Source organism: Penicillium hordei, assembly GCF_028827395.1.
Source record: "Penicillium hordei strain IBT 12815 chromosome Unknown utg000002l_segment0_segment0, whole genome shotgun sequence".
Taxonomy (NCBI): Eukaryota; Fungi; Ascomycota; class Eurotiomycetes; order Eurotiales; family Aspergillaceae; genus Penicillium; species Penicillium hordei.
Genome location: NW_026623143.1, coordinates 4,362,943 through 4,383,994, shown reverse-complemented (window position 1 = coordinate 4,383,994; position 21,052 = coordinate 4,362,943). Strand labels below are relative to the sequence as shown.

Below are 21,052 nucleotides of genomic sequence, written 5' to 3'. Positions count from 1 at the left end.
AGACGGAGTGGGTCTAGTCCGAAGATAGCTGATTACCGGATCTGGCTAGTCCCGGAGTGCCCACACCGCCACTCTTCACGCATCCTAGAGCTCACATGTACGGAGTGAACCTCATTCCTATCTTGATTCGAGGGCGGGATGGATCAAGGGCGGGATGGAGATTATCGGATAGCTCCGTGCCGCAATCAGACAACGATTCCAATGGACTTGGCTTGGTGAACCGCTTTGAATAAATGACCGTGATACGGCCCAGATCACAATGCATCCCAAGAATCCTTTCAGTCTACCAGTTCGATTTCATTCAATCATTAGTCAAAATCTTATATCCACAACATGATTTGCCCCAAGAAGCACGCCGTTTTTGATGTGGTCGGTACATGCGTGTCATTCGACTTCTTTCTCGACACCATCGAGGATGTTCTCGGCCCGCGACTCCGAGCACATGAAGTATCGGCCAAAATATTCGGTTTCGCCTGGATGCAAGCTGCGGAGCTCGAGTCTCTGATGCTCCACATGTCCAAGCGGAGCGTGCCATACAAGGAAGTCTTCAAGGCGCTCTTCTACCGCGTCATATATATGTCCGGGATCGAAAACCCGAGGTCATTCGCCACCGACGAGGAAAGAGACATATGTCACGATGCGTATTCGAAGCTGGAACTCCGCCCGGACTGCCGCGCCATGATGGAAAAATTGAGGAATAATGGTTTCACCATCTGGTGCTTGACCACGGGCGACACAGAACGAGTCGGCGGCTACTTCAAGCGCGCCGGTTTTGAAATGCCCGCCGAGAACCTTGTCAGTTGCCATCAGTTTATGAAGTATGAATCCGCATTGGAGTCACCGCTTGCTATGGTCAAGCCGTCGATGGGTTCCTACCAGCCCATGCTGGAGAAGTTCGCTACCGAAGATCAAAAGTGGTTCGTGGCGGCGCATATGTGGGATGTGAGCGCGGCTGTTAAAGCTGGGTAGGTTTTGCTGTTTCTCAAACAGAATGAGGAAGATCCCCTGGCTAACTTATCTCTAAACAATCAGCTTCCGTGGTGCTTACTGTTCGGTCTATGAGAAGGAGTCGTGCATTGAGATCTTTGATACTAAGATGGATGTCATGGCCGACAGTTTGCTCGAAATGGCTGACAAGATGATTGACATGGCATAAAGTTCTATCTGTACTCTTGAGATTCAAGAAACAGTTTCGATTTTAATTGCTCCATATATCAATAGCTCAACATAAATAATTACATCTAATGATTTCAAGCGAGGGGCGGTTCTTTCTGTAACTTTTCATGATATCATATTTCCTAGTGCGATACCAAGTTTAAACAATAGCAATTGACTTATAGCGGAATTTTCTACAAACTACTACCTATAACTAACATGAGAACTACAAGTTGTATACGTGTATTTACAAGACTGGTTATATATAATTCGTGGGTCTTTGAATTATATAAAGTACAAAAAGCCATGATGAACACGTTATATGACAAATAGGAAATTATGAAACAAAGGAGCAAAGGAGTGTGTATTTGTTGAGCCGCGGTCAATTATCTTCTATATACTTCTTTCTTTCTCCTTGATTATCTATAGACCGAATCAGACTGCTGAACTACGTCTTCCCTCTTCTCTGTTGATAATAACACGCGATCAAAAACATTTCCTAGTCGGATAACGGCATCATCGGCAATTTGACAGTGGACGACTATTCTCCCGCCGAACAATTTAACTCCTTCCTCTCTACCCACGCAAATAATTCTGTCAACCGTGATGCCGCTGTGAGACAAATCCAGACAAACCATGTTTGTATCGACTGGCCGACTGACCGCGCCACCACGATCAACCCACATCTTCTCAATAGACTTGGCCTTCTTGTGCGTTTCTCGCAATCGACCACCTTCGCCATTAGGTCCATTTCCGAAATTCTCCTCGACCGCCACACGAGCCGCTGATGAGATGATCCCAGCCTGTCGAATGCCTCCACCAATACTCTTCCTCACCCATCGGCAATGTTGCAGAGTGCTCTTCGGACCAACGATAATGCTGCCGACAGGGGCAGCCAGTCCTTTGGAAAAGCACATCTGGGCTGTATCAAAGCAATCCAAATAGTCAACTAATGAGCCTGCTCCAGCAGCGACAGCCTCCCAGATTCTTGCGCCGTCAAGGTGGAGCTTGATATTGTTGGCGCGAGCGAATGCAGAGATCCGACGGACTTCCTCTAAGGGAGTAATGACACCGGCAAGAGTATTTTCCAGCGAGATCACGCGGGTAGGCGCAATGTGGATGTTGTCACGAGTATCCGTGTCCCGCTGAATATCCTCGAGGGTTAGATACTGGCCGTTCGTCGGGATGCACGGCTGCATATGGGCCTGAGACAGAGATGAGCAGCCGCCGGCCTCTGATTTTAAAATGTGAGATTGGTAATGACAGAGAATTGCGTGAGGGGGTTGTGTTAACAGCGATCGGAGGGCAATCTGGTTTCCCATTGTGCCCGACATGACCAGGAGACTGTCTTCCTTGCCTGTGAGGTTGGCCATGAATTTCTCGAAGTCATTTGTCGTCGAGTCCTCTTGGTATACGTCATCCATCAAGGTCGTTTGAGCAATCGCCTTCAACATAGATAAGGTCGGTGTCGTGATAGTGTCTGTGCGGAAGTCATACGCCGCAGGTCCAGCACCACACCAGGAGCTAGACACTTCGATCTGCTCAGCTGGTTGGCTAGCCTCATGTTGAACAGAGCAATCTTGAATGCCACTCATAGTGAATCAGGAAACAAATGGATTAAAGTCGTTTGGAAATGGTTGGTTCAGTCAAGAAGATGGGTAAGAGGACATTATGAGAATATGGAGTTTAATTATAAGATCGAAGTGATGCTCAAGATTCTGGTGCTGAATAGTAACCGCTGAATAGTAATACCCGGAGCGATTCCTTATCAGATCAACATTTTTGAGTACATACATACGTAGGTAGCATGCCTTCTCCGTTATCCTTCCAACTCCGGTCTTCTGAGAGCTCCGGAGCCCACTCCGTGGTCCGGACCTCGGACTTGCCGGTGTGGATTTGGTCCACAAATATTTCTCAAACCTGAGTCCGGTGCCGGACTAGGGCCATTCTTAAGTCAGGATCCATTCTGTCAACCGATGTTGGACAGCGAGTCGCTGACTGAGTTGCTCTCCTGCTTTGCTGAGGATGCCGAGCAAGTCAGAGCGCTCAAGTCATGGAGTTACTCAGGGGATCCTCATCCGGCTAAGGGATGAGGCGATTCCAATGATTATGTAAGACTCGGGGGTGCTCGGTAACTATGACTCAGTGAGCAAAAAGCGGCAAGGGATGAGCATTGAAACGGAAAGCTAAGCCTTAATAAGCTCTTAGGCGATCGTTTTGTGAGGTACTAGCTGGTTCGACGAGACATCGTTCACGTATATACGTACTTGGAAGACGTTGTAATGAAATAAAGCAGTCCAGATCGTAGACCCGTCTTAGTTTCAACTGGAACACGGAGAAGCCAAGAGTTACAAGGCATTATTCCTTATGCTATCTGAAGCCAAAGAGCGTACAAAAGAGTGTACTCCGTACACTATTGAACACAAACAACCCGGTTTATTTTCGGTAGAAATAGGGTATCGGAGAAAATATGTAAAAGGTATTCGGTGTAAGTCAGAGTGGATCAGGAAAAAATAAGCTCATCGAGTGACAACGTGGGCTTTTACCTAATGCTTCCGTAGTGGTTGGAGTCTATTGGAGTAATTGACCGTCTTTTCTTCCTGGGATCCTTTTTATTATATGAATTCCTCCATTCCACGAGGCTTTGTCTTACCTAAATGATTTCGAATCCTGTGTCGGAGTTAGTATGGCGAAATTATCTTATTTAGCAGTACACCCAAGGTTGAAATCTTCACTTCGCCATTTCCACCCTCCATAATCCCAAATATCCCATCAATTAAACACATATTTTCTTTTTTTTTAAACAAAAAAATGGTTCATCATATCCACATCGCCGTCCTAGACGTCGATATTCCAGCCCGTAAGCTATACGAGGCTAGAGGACTCTGCAGTGCCCACTTCCGAACCATCCTCCGCGAGACCGCATCACGCCTGAACGAGACTTTGTTCTCTGAGAAAGAGCAACTCGAAGTCAAGATCACGCCATATGATATCCGAGGAGGCCATTATCCCGACCTATACAAGCTCCGCGGCCATGCAGGCGAGGACCAAATACCCGTGCAATCCCCAGTGGATGCAGTCTTGATCACCGGGGGTTCGCCCGGCGTATACGAAATGGACCATTCACCATGGATGCAAGAACTCGAGAAATTCGTCAAAACTGTCTACAACCAATACCCAGAAGTCCGTATTCTCGGCACCTGTTTCGGCCACCAACTTATTTCCCACGCTCTCGTCCGCAACGTGGAAGACCCGGTCCGCGATGTCTGGGTTGAGAAATGCCCTCTCGGTCGTGAAGTCGGAATTTATACTGTTCAATTGGAAAATGCGTTTGTCAAGTCGTTCCCAGCTGCGCTCGGTGATCTTCCCGAGGGACGCTTGCGCATTCAGATGTTCCATGGCGATCGTGTGATGGCGGTTGAGAAGGGAGCTGCTGTTACGCTTACTGACTCGCATCCCGTTTCGCTGCCCGCGCCCTGGATTAACATTGGAAGTACACCAATTTGCCCTATCCAGGGACTTTACCACCCCGGCAGAGTACTGTCTGTGCAGGGTCATTATGAAATGGATGTCTTTGGCATGACTAAGATGTGCTTGGAATCTGCACCTGTGATGGGATGGAAGGAATCGAAGTTGGCGTTGTTCTTGGAGCAAGTTGGTGATGATCGCGAGGAATGTCAGGATGATTCCAAGGCCTTTGCCTCTGCTGTGGTGTCTTTCTTGGCTGGCTTTGAACAATGACATGTGGAGGATAAGGTATCAAAAATAAAGAGATTTTGTGCTTCCACCACTTGCGTTGTGAAGATGGATAGAATGAAATTGCAAAGGAATAAAATACACATTATGCAAAAAGATCATTTATGCGAACCGGGCATCCCCTTCAATATGCAAGCAATTCATTATATACAGCGTTAAAACGCTTCTCAAACCGCAGAAACAGGTGTGGAGGGGGCATTTTTAGGCTTCGGATGGCTACTTTTTCAAGAATGTCAAAGCCGCGAGGCACAATGCATCCACCCCGGTTCTCATCGTTGGCTGGATCACCGGTGCAAACAGAGCCGAGTGATTCCCGGGAATCTCGTCCATGGGAGTTTCGTTTCTCTGGCCCTTATCCCAGAGCTCTGGGTCAATTCCCCCAATGAACCAAAAGGAGCAAGGAAGCCCCTGAGAAGTACCCAGGGTAGAGAAATCCTCACTAACATTGGTTCTTGGGGTATCATCATCAAAGTCCTCGAAATGGTCTCTGAAAGATGTAGCCAGTTGGGAGGCGACTTCCTTATCGTTGTCGGTGGGCGGAAACCGTCTTGTTGGCGTGAACACCGGCGGTTTCGGCGATCCACTAGCAAGGCACTCAGCCTCAACGATGCGCCGGATAGCAGAAATAATTTTCTCGCGAGTCTCCAACTTGACAGTTCTAAAGTCAACTCCAATTTCCGCCCGGTCTGCAATGATATTTTCTGTCTGTCCTGCCTGCAGGCTCCCGACCGTCACGACAGCGAGATCAGTCGGGTCCACCTCTCTACTCACAATGCTTTGAAGTCTAACGACGACATGTGCAGCAAGGAGCACGGGGTCTACCGTCTGTTGCGGCTGTGACCCATGACCACCGCGGCCGTAGAGAGTAATCTTCATGCTATCGGCAGCAGCCATGATCGTGCCTGGTCGGGAACCAACACTTCCCGCTCGCATTCGCATGACGTGCTGACCAAAGACGTAATCAGGCATGGGAATCTTCGAATACAGTCCATCGTCAACCATGGCCTGAGCGCCTCCGCCCCTCTCTTCGTTCGGCTGGAAGAGTACGATTAAAGTTCCGCTCCACGCATTCTGTGTACAGGCCAGAAGTTCGGCTGATGCGAGAAGGCAAGTTATGTGCATGTCATGGCCACATGCATGCATCACTGGCTTTTCATTGCCGTCCGCATCAGACATAGTCACTGAACTCGCGTAGGGGAGGCCGGTGAGTTCCTTGACTGGAAGCGCGTCCATGTCGGCCCGAAGAAGAACTGTCTTTCCAGGGCCATTTTTGAGAATGCCTACAAGCCCATAGCCTCCGATATTTGTGTGGACATCATAGGCTCCGAGTTGTGACAAATGTGAGGCGATCGTTTCAGAGGTGGCCTTCTCTTGTAGCGAGAGCTCGGGATGTGTATGGAAATGCTTGTAGAGAGTTTCATAAGGGGTCAAATCCACAGCGGCGCTAGCTAATATGTCTGATAAGCTTTGTTGAGCCATTTCATATATAGGGGATGATATGTTAGGGAACTGCTGACAACATAGGTGATGAGGGGAACTGATGAGGGGGAGTTGGAGAGCTGAGGCCGAGGCTGGAGGGGAGATTGGTCAGCTAATCGTTAGGCCTCGGGCCCTACAGTAAAACCACGTTGTAACCATAAGGGTTATACCCATCAGAATCCGGTAAGTGAATTGATCCTTCATATAGAAACCGTTAAAAATCCTTTACTACGGATATCGGTAATTTATCATCTCTACCACGCAAAAAATCGTTCTATCTAGTGCTTTATAAGCTATTTTCAACTAATAAAAATGCCCCGCCGATCTATTTAGGCTGCGCCAAAACCTGTGCCAACCTGAACACAGTCCGTTCACGTGGGTTCTTCTCTTTACATTACAAAATAGTAATACAGTAAACCCCCGTTATAACGATATATTATAGGCACGGCAAAATTATTATTATAACCAAGTAATCGTTAAATTAAGGTGCCATACATCAAATATATATTTCTGGTTTACATATCCTCGGTTTTTCTGTGCGACACGATGCACAGGGTTGTGTCGCCTAACACGATCCATCCAAATCAAGTTGATATTCGTATCTCGTCAAGTCTCGAGGATTTCCTATTTAGGATTTACGAATAACCTCAACTATCAGATCGATAGTAACGTTATTAGCATCTGCCAAGGTGAAAAATAGGATCTTAGTAGTAAGTATCTCCTACGTAGGGGGCTTTCTGCTAGGCGACGCCACTTTGGGACGACACTACTATTAGATGGTGTTTGCTTGTTTGCTATCTATATAGCAACCTGCTGTGTAGAGTTTTCTTCCTATAACAACTCTACCTTTGGATCATCTATATCTCATGCTCAAGCTTAGTTTTATCAATACAAGGGATTTGTCATCTCTTTTTATCGATGTTCCCGAGGTATAATTTTCCGTTGGTCTTGCTTTTGTATCAGTGCTCAAATGGGTATGCCGAGCTGTGTGAACATGTCTAACATGTCTAACTATCATCTGGTCTGCGAAAAGCATAAATCGAGAAATCCCCAAGGTCTGAAGTATTTTAGAAACATGTTATTTCCTCGAGCCGACGAATGGAAAGTAGAGTATTACAGAAAAGTGAAGGCCTAAAAGGAATAGGTGCTGCTAGACCTCTGCATAGCCTATCAATGGGCCCAGACCCCCGGCCCAACCCACAGCCCATTAATGGGGGCCCATAAAAGCCCATCAAAAGCCCATTTCTGTGCACAAATACAGTCTTAGCATACATAAAGTAGATGATTAATGACTATATTTTACGCAGGTACCAACCTATGTCTTCAGTATTATTATATTATCATAGTAAGAAGTAAGAATTAAGTGGATTTTATACTGATTTTAGCATCATGATACTAGGTTTCATACAAAATTTCATACAAAATAACCCTAAAAAGATCCAATTTGACTATGAATTCGCACCTAGAAGGAATTACTAAGTATTAGTATGAAGAGATATATATTATCTATAGAGGATTGATACTACTCTCTGTAGTTAATTATAGTAATACTTATGGTACCTCTACTTACTATATAAACCCCTAATAAAAATAAGTACCTCTTATAAAAAAGTAAAGCTTTATAAAAATCAATTTTGATTCTTATTTATATCTTCTAACCTACCTTTCTCTCTCTTGATATCTACTTCTTCTCTCCTTTATACTTCGTCTATCCTTCGCCTTTGCCGCCTTTACTGCCGTTGCCGCTACCGCTACCGCTTTACCAATACCCCTAAAGAACAGGAAAAAAATGCATTAATTATATAGCTGCAATAAATTGGCATATTTGTATTGTTTGGTTAATAATAAGGGCCCATTATAGGCCCCAATGGGCCCTATGGGCTCGGTGGATGGGCCCATAGCCGGCCGATAGGCTCGAAGGGTGGGCCCAAAGCCCAACCCATTAGTGGGCTGGGTTGGGTTGGGCTATGGGCTTTATGGGCTATGCAGAGGTCTAGGTGCTGCACCTATATAGGATAGGTATAAACGTATCCTATAAGAGTATGCTCACAAGTCAATGCTAGATGGCTTGGTAGAGATATTCCATGACTTAGTGAAGGATGACTATTTAATTCGGTTACTAATAGGGAACGGATATTTCGTATTTCGTCCAGGATCTTCATATTTACATTAGAGAGAATAGTATTCATATATAATCCTCTGTTATTTGCTTCATGATCTGTGTAGAGTACTTTAGCCTAGGGGCTCTGGTTACGATACTTCAGTCCCTTTCCGATAGCCAAATTCAATGTAAGGCTCCCTCGCCTAATATAGAACAATAGAGGAACCCTGAAGTGGGCTAGGCCTTGGCTTACGTCAAAGGGGCAAACATTGTAGTCAGTTATTTTTTCTTTTTCCTTTTCTGTTTTAAAAAAGGGGTCTTCCCGCGTGGACAGTGGGGATCACCTATACTAAGAGGTTGAAGTTGTCCAATTATTTTCTTGTACTTGCCTGATTCAGCGTAGCGTTGCATGTGTTTCGACTATTACTTAGCCAACTATATCTTCGAGTTCCTGTATACTATCCTGGAGGATGCTCCAAGTGGATTCTTAATTTGTATGCTGCGAGATCTCCACAACGAGAAATTCGCGCATAAAGAGTGATAACTATCGAGCAGAGAATGTTTGAGATTGATATCTCATACTCCGTGTTGCCAATCCCACCAAAGTGTATCTTTACATCCGCCTCTATGCATTTACTCGATTCTTAGAGGTCGTCATGCAACGAAGAAATTTTATAAAACTTTTATTCCAGCACAGAATTGATATGATCCAAACCGTCATTTCTAGAAGATGACATGTGGTTAATGTAGTGTACCCTGGAGCACCCTCCCTAGGGCAGCAAATGAGAATCGCTGTTTCTCGCCAACTGAAACACCATGGACCCTTCCTGTACCCCACACCAGCTTGACCGTTGCAGATCTATTTCAAGCTATAACATGATGTTACATAAAGTTTAATTGTAGGAGCGCGAAAGGGATTGGTCTCATTCATACCATCGGCTCACCAATTTGCATTCAGGCTGTACTTAAATGATTTAAATAGGGTCGGCTCCTGCTTGGATAGTTTAGCTTTCGATCTTCTATTCATTCTTTTATTCTTTTATTCTTGATTCAGTCAGTCATTCAATCATTTAACCTTTCTCGCTTCTTACTCCGAAAACCATGTTCTTCAAAGCGAAATCTGACTTATTGTCAACTTTTGTTCTTTCCCTCGCATCGGTGCCAACTGTGGTTGCCAACTGCGCACTTCCGTCTACTTACCATTGGACATCCACTGAAGCCCTCTCAAGGCCTAAAGCTGGATGGACGGCTGTCAAGGATTTCACCAATGTGGTCGTTAACGGCCATCATCTCGTCTATGCATCGTCTGCCGATCCAGCTGGGAAGTACGGCGGGATGTACTTTGCTCCCTTTGCTGATTGGCAGGGTATGGCATCTGCTAGTCAAAACGCATTGGACTTTTCTGCTGTGGCTCCTACTTTGTTCTTCTTCCAGCCGAAGAACATCTGGGTCCTCGCCTATCAATGGGGTGTGAGCCCTTTTACCTACCGGACATCGAACGATCCTGCCAGTGGAAAATGGTCAGAAGGACAACCCCTCTTTACCGGCAAGATCACCGAGTCCACCCATGGTCCTATTGATCAGACCCTGATTGGCGATGCTACCCATATGTACCTTTTCTTTGCTGGTGACAATGGCCGGATTTATCGATCGAGCATGCCTCTTGAAAACTTCCCCGGAAGCTTCGGAACCAGTTCGGAGGTGGTGCTGGCTGACACCAAGGAAAAACTCTTTGAGGCAGTTCAAGTGTACCATGTCAAAGGACAGAACCAGTACCTGATGATCGTCGAGGCAATTGGAGCCCACGGGCGCTACTTCCGTTCATTCACTGCTAGTGACCTCAGCGGAAAGTGGGCCCCACAGGCAGTGAGCGAGGACAAGCCTTTCGCCGGAAAGGCTAACAGTGGCGCAACCTGGACTAACGATATCAGCCATGGTGATTTGGTCCGTGAAAACCCAGACCAGAGCATGACTATAGACCCTTGCAATCTGCAGTTCCTCTACCAAGGACGTTCCCCAATCTCAAGTGGCAACTACGATACCGAGCCGTACAGGCCGGGTGTCCTCACTTTGAAGAAGTAAAATCCCTTCTCTTACTGCAAATGAGGCAGTGAAGATGGATCTGTGTGAGCTATGAGATGGCGACTACATACAATCGTGCTAACGGTAGGAAAGGAGAGAGATTTATATGGAGGCTCTGTTTTTTGGTCTTTGTCTACACTGGCATCTTGGAACCATGTCAGAACCAGAAGAGAGTTTTCCAAGCAGAACATACATACTAGGAGCCGGCTAGCCATCCGTTCCATCATCTACGGCTTTTCTGTAACTAAGACTGAGACAACACAAGGAGCATACGTAACGGCTCAACTATTGTTATTACATCCAATAAAGTAATAGTAAGCTTACGGCGCCTAGTGCAGGATCTCGGATGTTCTAACCAAACTCAGCTGGGCACTCCTAAACCGGCTAGTGTTTCCGTATACCGGAGTCTAACCAGATTAAGGGCACTCATGTGGGTGCTCCCAATCCAGTTGGTGCTGTAGTCCTCTGTCATATTGCTCAATGATGAGCTACAGACTAACCAAGATCCCAGACTCAGGGCAATAGTTAGCTTTTTATTTTTTATCCACCGCCGATTGGGGAGCTGGTAGGGCAACAGTAACAAAAAAGAAAGAGCTCTCAATTCCTCAATATTCATCTTGTCTACACCTAGCGGGGTTTTTCATGTTTAGATCTAAACCCGGAGGTCCGTGCAATCCGGACGGGAACTCAGGCGGTTGCACCTGTCTGATTACATAAGACAGCATTTAACCACTCGGCTAAAAGATCAGATCAACAATCGGAACCTCCGATTGTAACTGCAGCGGTATATATACTAGTCCCTAGACTCTGCTCGCGACCACATCCGCCCCGGCTCTCAATCAGGTGTTCAGATGCTCAGGTGTTCAGATGCTCAGACGTTCAGGTGTTCAGGTGTTCAGGTGTTCAGAACTAGGTTAACAGGTAATGAATGTTTGAGGTTCCCGGGCCCGTAGTTCCGCCAACTCGTATCCTACACTTCCGAATTTTCCCCTTTCCAACCAACTGGGTCTCATTTAGGCAGAATAACCCACAATACCGAGGTTTGTCTTCTTTTCACTATTCATTTACTAACCTGACCCGTTTCGTATGATATTGTTGCGAGTTGCGAGATGGCATAAATATTTCAGTCTCACAACCCAGGATAGTATAAATCTTTTTGCTGCTCCATCAAAGCAGAAAATCCCGATTCCTCGCTGACTTCCCTATCGAAGAACCGGCTTTAATGCCCGGACTTGATACCCCTTTCAGCAAGGATAAGTACCTTGAGCCACCATTTGTTTTTGACTCCACAATTCCTTCCACTGCATTTCCAAAGTAAATTCGGCGTGGAGTATTTACCATGGTGCCGAGAGAGTTCGTCCCAGCTAGGTTTCAGACGAACGGGTTGGTCTCTTGGGATCACACCAGTCCAGATATCCAAATCGTATCGTGATAAAAGCTACCAAATACTGTCTGCATATACACAAGATGGTATTGTTTATTCTCGGGTGTTTCGGGGATCGACCGATGAATCTGTTTGAGGATTTCATCATACAGCTTCTCTATCATTGTGGGGAATGGCCAGAGCCGAAGTCTGTGTTGGTCAGATATGTCCAGAGGCCGGTATGGAGCTGGTGTATCTACCTAAGTACTCTCTAGACCTGAATCCCATGGATGAACTTTTCGCAGAACTAAAGCCCTTTACTCGCCGGCATTGGCAATCCTACGAATAGCACCCGGATCAAGGGTTTGACAAATTCCTTGAATAGTGTGTTGATAGAGTCAGCGGGAAGAGGGAGAGTGTAGAGGAACACAGATCAGCTCGTAATCCGTTTATTTATTAGAGTTTCGTCTGAAGTATAACCTGAAGGAAGCGGTTGGCCCTTGCACTATGCTTTTCTCTCTACAAATATTAATAGATTATCTTTTGCAACAGCCAATGGAAAATTTTATATTGATTAGCACAATACTAGGCCTTTCTCATATTGTGTCTTGTTTTTGCCCCTACTAAATGTTAGACTGGACTAGAGTTTGAATCAACGTTCCCTTGTAACGTAATAAAATCCTCCACTTTTGAGCGGCCCAGACACGGAACCCCGATAAATGACCGACCTAATCCTTCTACTTTTTTTGTTCCCCAATGCAGAGTAAAACATAGCCCCAATGTACCGACGGTCATCTCAAAATACATCATTGGGTTGACAGTAAGTTTCGACTTAATACTTCAATCTTTTTCGTTAGTCCTCAGCTCGGGATCATACTTATCTCCATTCCTCTTTCCATTGCCTTCATTATTGTTGATGCCCGCAGTATTTTCCACGCTTTTGCTTTTTTCTTACCGAAGGGGATTGAGCGGTTTCCGAAGGCTAGTCATCCTACATAGTTATATGCCGTGCTCGAGGGGGTGGCCCAGTTCTCGGTGCAATGCACCGGCAGGACAGGATCCTAGTTTGGTTGGTCCAGAGTTAAATTCTGCGGCTCGACGAGCCTAATATACGACTTGGCGGCGGCTTGGCGATTTCATTGTTAAAAATATGGGCTCGATCGTTAGTAAGCAATGTCCCGGTGAAACTTACTCTTCATTTTTACTATTGTGTTCTGGTTGGCAGGAGAACGTATAGGTGGCATTTGTGCAATGAACGGAACGCGTAATATTGTACATTTATATCCCTGCGCCTTTTACCTTGAACTCATTTAACGAGTGCCTCGGGCAATGCTCCGTGTCTGATATTGATTTCTTCCCGTACGAATATTCCCAGATTACCCACATCCCTCACAATAGTTGGCTAACTTGTTATGAAAGGATTCAGGGTCTCGCGTGGGGTGCAGATCGCATGCAGGGGTCCCGGGATTATTTCAGGGTAAATGCACCCCGAAGATGTGTTTCATAATTTGTGACTTCCTCGGTCATGTAGGGCTATGTAGTTAGATAGACTTTAGTTATATTACACCTTGGCTAGTTCGGTAGTGATCAGCCACATGTTTGTTTCAACAACATATGATCTGGATTCCCGGTGAGTTCGAATGCCTCCATTTTGCAGGCATCTGCACGTAGGTAGGCCTTTCTTTCTATGACATCGAATACTTAAGCACCGCACGCCGCCGCTTTCTGTAGGATTTCTCGGTCAGCGTTTTGTCTCTTCTTTGATCGTACATTCTGATCACTACCTTCTCTTTCTTGAGTTCCTTCCTTTTATCTTTTTCTTTGTTTCATTTTTGGTATCTTCATTGGAAGTATACAGTATCTAGAACTGTTCCTCTTTGAGAGACTGCATCCTATCGTTCTTCTGCTTTCCAAAGAATGCACGTCTTTTCTACCCTTATCCCGGCCGTGGGTCTGTTCGCCCACCTCGCCACAGCTGCGTACAAGTTGCAAGACGACTATGGTACCGGTGACAAATTTTTTGATAATTTCGACTTCTCCACAGTACGTCCACTACATATGGCTTCAATTAATATATATGCTAACTCCGGGCATAGGACCCGGACCCAACGAAAGGCTATGTGAACTATGTAGACCGGTCAACCGCTAGCCGAAGTGGCTTAATCAAGGCTTCTGGGGACTCCGTGTACATTGGTGTCGACTCTACCAACATTGCTAGCAGCCCTGGTCGCCAGAGTGTGCGCCTGTCCAGTACCAAACGTTACACCCATGCACTGGTGATTCTGGATCTGGAGCACATGCCGGGAAGCGTCTGTGGCACCTGGCCCGCATTGTAAGTCAATCCTAATCAATTGACCCAAAAGAAGGAAGGCCGTATACTAACCTACCACAGCTGGATGCTCGGTGACAACTGGCCCAGCAACGGCGAGATCGACATCATCGAAGGCGTCAATGAGCAATCCACCAACCAGGCGGCACTGCACACTAGCCCCGGATGCTCAATCAAACATTCTGGCTTTAGTGGCTCTGTTGACACAAGCAACTGCTACGTGAAAGCATCCGGCCAGTCAGACAACGCGGGCTGTGCTATCACCAGCAACAACACCCAGTCCTATGGCAATGGATTCAATAAAGCCGGCGGTGGCGTGTACGCCACCGAGTGGACTAGTAACGCTATCAAAGTCTGGTTCTTCCCAAGTGCGAGCGTCCCCTCGGACATTAGCAAGGGCAGCCCCAACCCTTCGGGCTGGGGTAACCCTATGGCGGCCTTCGCTGGAAGCTGCGATATTGACTCGCACTTTAAAGAACTCCAGATTGTACGTTCGCTCCATCCACCTATACGTATATTTCATTTCCATTCTAATGAACTTCTAGATGTTTGACATTACCTTCTGCGGCAGCTGGGCCGGCAAGGTCTGGTCATCAGACAGCTGCGCCTCCAAGAGTAGCTCATGCAAATCCTACGTCCAAAACAATCCCTCCGCTTTCACCGAAACCTACTGGAGCGTGAACTCGCTGAAGGTCTATCAGGACGGTAGCAGCCCAAGCAACGCTACTTCCTCCGCCAGTGCGAGCTCGTACGCTTCTACCCCTCTTGTTTCTTCCACCCCTCGCCCTACATGGAAGCACCGTCGTAACGGCCACAATCACGGACATTAAATGACATGTTGAATACCTGTGCTGCCATGAATACATTGGCTTGACTGTTGGGAAGCCAATTTATTAGGCAGAGATCTGAGATTTCTTCTTCTTCTTCTTCTTCTTCTTCTTCTTCTTCTTCTTCTTCTTCTTCTTCTCTTTCTTCTTTTCCTCTTCCTTTTCTCCTGTAGGTTAGGACTAGGATAATGACGGCCAGATGCCTTATTTACCTGGGAGCTCCGTGCTTAGATAGCACCGCCCTCTCTTGATTCGCTTCTCTTTCCCACAGTCGATAGACAATACAATTCCTCGTCCTATCGTGTTCTCCGCTAGACCGTTGTCCCTACGCACCTCTGTGGGCCCCTCTCAGCCTCCCCGTTAAAAACAAAACTTGCTTCCCCTTGCAGAATTTGTAGACTTCGTCAAGAACCCATTTACCCATCCTTAAAACGTATATTTCTTTGAATAGGGGGAAATTGTTTTTGAAAGATTTTATTGGGCGGCATATACCCACACGCTATGTTCATAAAAGCATGTTATAGTGATAGATACGAGTGGAAGTTTATATCTTAGCGTGATATTCGGAATTAGACTGCGACAATGCCCATTAAAGTGGAGACATTCTTAGTGTCGCCAAGACATTGGTGGGACCTCTTGGCAAAGTGGACACTGCCCAGAGCTAATTGCGTATATAACATTGCCTAGTAGGGTAATTCTTACATTAATTTTGCATAATGACGGGCGATGAACCTCTAATTTCAAAGTTCCCACGAGCAATGTCGCAGTCTATTCGGAATAAATGCTACGAAAGTGGATCCTACTAGTGGCATTGTTCTATGGTTCAGAGATAAGATGTTTCACTTTCGACATGCTTTGCGCTAGGCGATATTAGGAAACATCCTCACGAAAGTGGATCCGAGTGCTAGCCTAGGTGTGAGATCACAAGCCGGCTACTACTCCGAGCTTTTACCCATTAAGCCAAAAAGGCATGACCAAACTGAGTTATGGAACTCAGTTCATGTGCAGTGGTATATATATATAGGTGTCCACATATTGTGGGATCACAACGGTATGGTCTAAATTTAACCTTATCTAGTAGCAGTGATAATATTTGACATGTCGATATTACCTGATATATCTCTTGATGCTTGATTCGACATTGCTTGGGATAACGAGGCTTTCCAGGATGACAACTCTGGTGACAGCGAGTTGTTGTAGCTGGCGCTTAATCTCTCCTTTATCTATCACTCTAGGCCAGTGCATAGGGTAGCCGTAACATTTTGGAACTCTGAGGATAGGAGGCCAGTCTGGTTGGCCAATATCAAGAAGGATAGCACTCTAGGACATACGAAGCCCTTCAATGACAGTGTAGGCCCCCAGTGAGCACGCCTGGACATTGGCCATTAGTGTCTTATTAGCGTATATCCAGTCGGCGTCCGTCGCGGTACATGTTGAATTCTTTAGAACCCTCGGCGAGACAATTGGCCTGGCGGTCAATATCAGCTGTGTCTTTGTTTCGTCATTGAACAGCTCCACGTTCTGGGATGTTCTGGGCATCAGCGGTAGCCACAATGGCCGCGATGGCAAATGCTGACCACGTTGCTAACCGCATTAACTAACACTCCTCCGTCGGTCAATTGGAAGCTCTGTAATGGATATACGCCCAATATCACACGGGGGGAACAGAGGGAAGTAGAACTCTAATCAGTTCCTAGGAGCCTGTACTTTGGCTATACTTAAGTCTATCTGGTTTCCCCCAGACAAGGGAGGAGGGGTAAACTCGACGGCAGCTTCACGTTAGAACTCGGTCTTAACGGCCATTTCGCCCAGATTCGGACGGCCAGTCACTGAAGATCGTTTTAATTCAATTTCTTTTCCTTTTTTCTGCTTTGGGGCTCAAATCAGAATTAGGTGCGAAGGGCTAGACCTCTGCATAGCCCATCAATAGGCCCAGACCCCCGGCCCAAAGCCCAACCCACAGCCCATTAATGGGGGCCTATTAAGGCCCATCAAAAGCCCATTTCTGTACACAAATATAGTCTTGGCATATATAAAGTAGATGATTAATGACTATATTTTACGTAGGTACCAACCTATATCTTTAGTATTACTATTATTATAGTAAGAAGTAGGAATTAAGTAGATTTTATCCTGATTTTAGTATTATAATGCTAGATTTTATATAAAATAACCCTAAAAAGATCCAGTTTGACTATGAATTCGTGCTAGAAGGAATTACTAAGTATTAGTATAAAGAGATATATATTATCTATATAGGATTAATACTACTTTCTATAGTCAATTATAGTAATGCTTATGGTACCTCTACTTACTATATAAACCCCTAGTAAAAATAAGTACCTCTTATAAAAAAGTAAAGCTTTATAAAAATCAATTTTAATTCTTATTTTTCGGCCTCCTAGTATCTATTACCTGATATCTTATAAATAAAATTAAATCAACCAGTCCTATTAGTTAATTTATAAGTGATTTATATATAGCTTTATATACAGCTTAAACGGTAATTTCAATACCCCCAAAGAATAGGAAAAAAATGCACTAATTATATAGCTGCCATAGATTGGCATATTTATATTATTTGGTTAATAATAGGGGCCCATTATAGGCCCCAATAGGTCCTATGGGCTCGAAGGTGGGCCCAAAGCCCAACCCATTAGTGGGTTGGGTTGGGTTGGGCTATGGGCTTTATGGGCTATGCAGAGGTCTACGAAGGGCAGAGCGACCAAAGGCCAAATGCCTGATTTTGTAGGGATGATGCCTTGATATGCCTGAATTATAGCTCGCTTTCGACACCTCTCTATACTGTATACTGTAAATTGAAGCTATTCCTAGTTATGCATACCATATATAAGAATAGTTGGCTGGTTATACGGCCTTGTCATGTCTTTTTAGGTGATGTGTTCAAATATATTTTTGGCTAGTCTTTTTGGATGTTCTTTTTAGGTATCTTTTTAGATGTATATAAAGGCCGTAAAATGAAAATAGCATACTTTGTATAAGAGATTTTGAAATCTCTATATTCCTTCCCACTCCACAAATCAACAGTTTCTTCGAATCCCTAACATCGAAAACCATCCCGAACCGTGTAAAATGCATCCTTATATTAATCTCGAGAGATTTGATTGGTCGCAATATCTTAAAGCTTAGAAATAGACGTATCCAGTGATTTATATGGAAGGAATAGCTTCATTCTCATAAACTACTTAGGCCCACAGGTGGATACTTTGCTTATTAAGCCATCTGGTATAATTCATGTAACTATTTTGATTTCTGCCAGTCTATGTAAAATAAGGCATAATTAAGGCATAGTTATGCAGGGGCCAAGCCTACAAAATCAGGCATTTGATCTTTGGCCGCTCTGCCCCTTCGCATATAGGCTCACATATGACACCTTGGAACCCCACACGGAACGGCCCCCACACGGGCCGTTTTCCAACTCTGCAGCAACTCAAAAAATGGGGAATCGATTCTTAAATAAAAGGGCTGAGTGGTCTCCTATCTCAGCAAATAGGAAGGTCAGACTTTGCAAAATCCAACCCAGGGTCCTCGAACTTCCTTGATCCGGACTAGGGCAGCGGCCCTACAGGCGACGTTAGCCTAGTATTGACCTAAACAGACAGACTATGGCAGCCAATACAAATAGTGCTATGAGTATTGGCACTTGACAGGTGCCGAAGACAGGATAGGAATCTTCCAAGGACCCTGACCAGAGTAAGGAATTTGGAGCCGATATCAATTCCAAATTTTCAACATAAAACGATTGAACAATAATACCTGTTATGTCTGGCCCACTCGCTAATGCCCGGCCATGCCCCCCCGAAACTCCGCGCATTAGTATACATTAGCGTGGCCGGGGATATTGCTGCCCACCCGTATGCTTTTGTCTCCGACGAAAGCATCGTCGCCGTGCCCCCCACTCCCATAAGTTAGTATACATTAGCGTGGCCAGGGATATTGTCAACCAACCCCTCTGCACAATGGCATAACCCCACTCACCGTATGCTGCAGACCCAGCGGAGAGGGAGAGACGTCGTAATAAAATTGGCCTGCTTGATCTGCTCGCCGTCGTCCCTACAGACAATCGCTGTCGTAGTCGCAGTCGCAGTCACAGTCGCACTCCTCCGTCTGCTCTTTACAGCTGCAGCAAAATGTCCAGCTTTGTGAGCTATCTACTCGGCGCTCTCAGCGCGATCCTAATGGCCCGCTTGGTCCTCTCACTCCTCAAATGCCCCTCGCTGCCCCTACCACCAGGACCCAAGCCCTTGCCTATAATCGGAAATATTCACCAGCTCCCCAAGAGCCTCCAGTGGCTGGAGCTCTACCACTGGAGCAAGAAGTATGGCCCGGTAATGCATTTCAGTATGGGCGGCCAGCCGCTCATCGTCCTCTCCACCCACCAGGCCGCACATGATCTCCTCAACCGCCGCAGCTCGCGATACTCGGATCGCCCACGCATGGTCATGGCCGGCGAGCTGGTGACTAGGGGCATGCACATGCTCCTCCGACCATACAATAACCAGTACAAACTACACCAGAAGATGGGGGCCCCACTTCTAAACCTGCGCGCTGCGAGCAACTACCGCCCGCTACAGGACCTTGAGTCGCAGCAACTGCTGTGGGATGTGCTAGGCGAGTGGGACAAGCTTGGCGAGAAGGGCGTAGACTTCCACCACCACTTCGAGCGTGCAATGGCGAGCACTATCTACTGTCTGAACTACGGCTACCGACTGCAAACTGGATACGAGAAGGAGCTGATGGACGGGAAGCGCGTGCAGGCGGAGTTTGCGCGCATCGGGCAAGTGGGCGCGTACATTGTCGACTCGTTCCCTTCGCTGAATTACCTGCCCAAGTTTCTGGCGCCGTGGAAGAAGGAGGGCGAGGAGCTGTTTGAGCTAGAGCGCCAACTGCATATTGGGAACTTGAAAAAGGGGCTGAGTACCCAAAAGTGGAACTTTGCGAAGCATATGAAGGACTCGTCGGAAGCTGCGGGGATGCCGGACGTTGAGCTCGCATTTGATCTGGGAATTCTTGCTGATGCTGGCTTGGATACTTCCACTGTTGCGCTGGACTGGTTCATCGTTGCCTGGATTACGTCGGGCTCCCGTGGCTGGGCGAAGAAAGCGCAGCTGCTGCTAGATGAGGTCGTCGGTAAAGACCGCCTACCTAACTTTGAAGACCGTCCCAGGCTAGCGTATATCGACGCTATTGGTGAGTTTCACTTGTCTGATTCGAATAATGGGCAAGGTCTGACATTACATGACATGGTATAGTGAGCGAGACCCTCCGCTGGCGCCCCGTCGTCGTCCAGGGTGTGCCACACTGCACCAAGATCGAGGACGAGTACATGGGCTACCGCATCCCCGCTAACTCAACTGTCCTCCCCAATGCATTTGCCATCACCCGCGATGAGGCCGTCTTTGGCGAGGATGCCGACAACTTCATCCCGGAGCGGTGGGTTGCCGAGGAATTTGACAATGAGCAAATAGATATCTGCGGCTGCAACACATCCGCCCTTAAAGACCTACCGCAAACAGGCTTTGGATTCGGGCGCAGAATCTGTACGGGCCGTCTCATCGCACGCAACCAGCTGTTCATCCAGATGGCCCGCATGCTGTGGTCGTTTGATGTCGAGGCTGGCGTTGTGGACGCGGCCACAGGCGTGAGACACAAGGTCCACGATATGGACTGCACGGAGGGTTTTGTCACCCTACCCAAGCCGTTTAGGTCTGTAATGCGCCCGAGGGGGCAGTGGGTGCGTGATGTGATCCTGAAGGCGGGCACCACGCATAACCTAGATCACTCGGCCATTTTGGAGGCATCAAAGATTGAAAAGTCCCGAAAATGAACAAATATCTTGTCGCTGTGGTATTCATTGTGTTGTTTAATGTTGAGTGGGTAAGAAGAGGAAGCTACACAGGTATGCACAGAGCAGAAGGATGGAAAGAAAAATAGGCAAG

General features: G+C 46.4%; 8 protein-coding genes across 8 annotated transcripts; 5 read left to right on the top strand and 3 right to left on the bottom strand.

The window, feature by feature from the left end:
- Nucleotides 1–333: 333 nt before the first annotated feature.
- Nucleotides 334–1,156, top strand: N7537_004974 (putative 2-haloalkanoic acid dehalogenase; the record flags this gene model as incomplete). The annotated part of the gene is made up of 2 exons (XM_056896031.1): nt 334–965; nt 1,033–1,156. 2 exons carry the CDS (start codon nt 334–336, stop codon nt 1,154–1,156), a joined length of 756 nt encoding a protein of 251 aa, XP_056755779.1.
- A 418-nt stretch (nt 1,157–1,574) lies between these two features.
- On the bottom strand, nt 1,575–2,750 carry N7537_004973 (threonine aldolase family protein; the record flags this gene model as incomplete). Its single annotated transcript, XM_056896030.1, has 1 exon — nt 1,575–2,750. The coding sequence occupies one exon, from the start codon at nt 2,748–2,750 to the stop codon at nt 1,575–1,577; it is 1,176 nt and encodes a 391-aa protein (XP_056755778.1).
- Nucleotides 2,751–3,966: 1,216 nt separating this feature from the next.
- On the top strand, nt 3,967–4,896 carry N7537_004972 (type 1 glutamine amidotransferase; the record flags this gene model as incomplete). The annotated part of the gene is made up of 1 exon (XM_056896029.1): nt 3,967–4,896. One exon carries the CDS (start codon nt 3,967–3,969, stop codon nt 4,894–4,896), a length of 930 nt encoding a protein of 309 aa, XP_056755777.1.
- A 231-nt stretch (nt 4,897–5,127) lies between these two features.
- On the bottom strand, nt 5,128–6,390 carry N7537_004971 (M20 family metallopeptidase; the record flags this gene model as incomplete). The annotated part of the gene is made up of 1 exon (XM_056896028.1): nt 5,128–6,390. The coding sequence occupies one exon, from the start codon at nt 6,388–6,390 to the stop codon at nt 5,128–5,130; it is 1,263 nt and encodes a 420-aa protein (XP_056755776.1).
- Nucleotides 6,391–9,592: 3,202 nt separating this feature from the next.
- N7537_004970 (uncharacterized protein) lies at nt 9,593–10,573 on the top strand (the record flags this gene model as incomplete). Its single annotated transcript, XM_056896027.1, has 1 exon — nt 9,593–10,573. The coding sequence occupies one exon, from the start codon at nt 9,593–9,595 to the stop codon at nt 10,571–10,573; it is 981 nt and encodes a 326-aa protein (XP_056755775.1).
- Nucleotides 10,574–13,853: 3,280 nt separating this feature from the next.
- N7537_004969 (glycoside hydrolase family 16 protein) lies at nt 13,854–15,095 on the top strand (the record flags this gene model as incomplete). The annotated part of the gene is made up of 4 exons (XM_056896026.1): nt 13,854–13,979; nt 14,033–14,268; nt 14,329–14,752; nt 14,811–15,095. The coding sequence occupies 4 exons, from the start codon at nt 13,854–13,856 to the stop codon at nt 15,093–15,095; spliced, it is 1,071 nt and encodes a 356-aa protein (XP_056755774.1).
- Nucleotides 15,096–15,158: 63 nt separating this feature from the next.
- On the bottom strand, nt 15,159–15,516 carry N7537_004968 (uncharacterized protein; the record flags this gene model as incomplete). Its single annotated transcript, XM_056896025.1, has 2 exons — nt 15,159–15,259; nt 15,426–15,516. 2 exons carry the CDS (start codon nt 15,514–15,516, stop codon nt 15,159–15,161), a joined length of 192 nt encoding a protein of 63 aa, XP_056755773.1.
- Nucleotides 15,517–19,243: 3,727 nt separating this feature from the next.
- N7537_004967 (cytochrome P450) lies at nt 19,244–20,940 on the top strand (the record flags this gene model as incomplete). Its single annotated transcript, XM_056896024.1, has 2 exons — nt 19,244–20,303; nt 20,366–20,940. 2 exons carry the CDS (start codon nt 19,244–19,246, stop codon nt 20,938–20,940), a joined length of 1,635 nt encoding a protein of 544 aa, XP_056755772.1.
- Nucleotides 20,941–21,052: the final 112 nt, after the last annotated feature.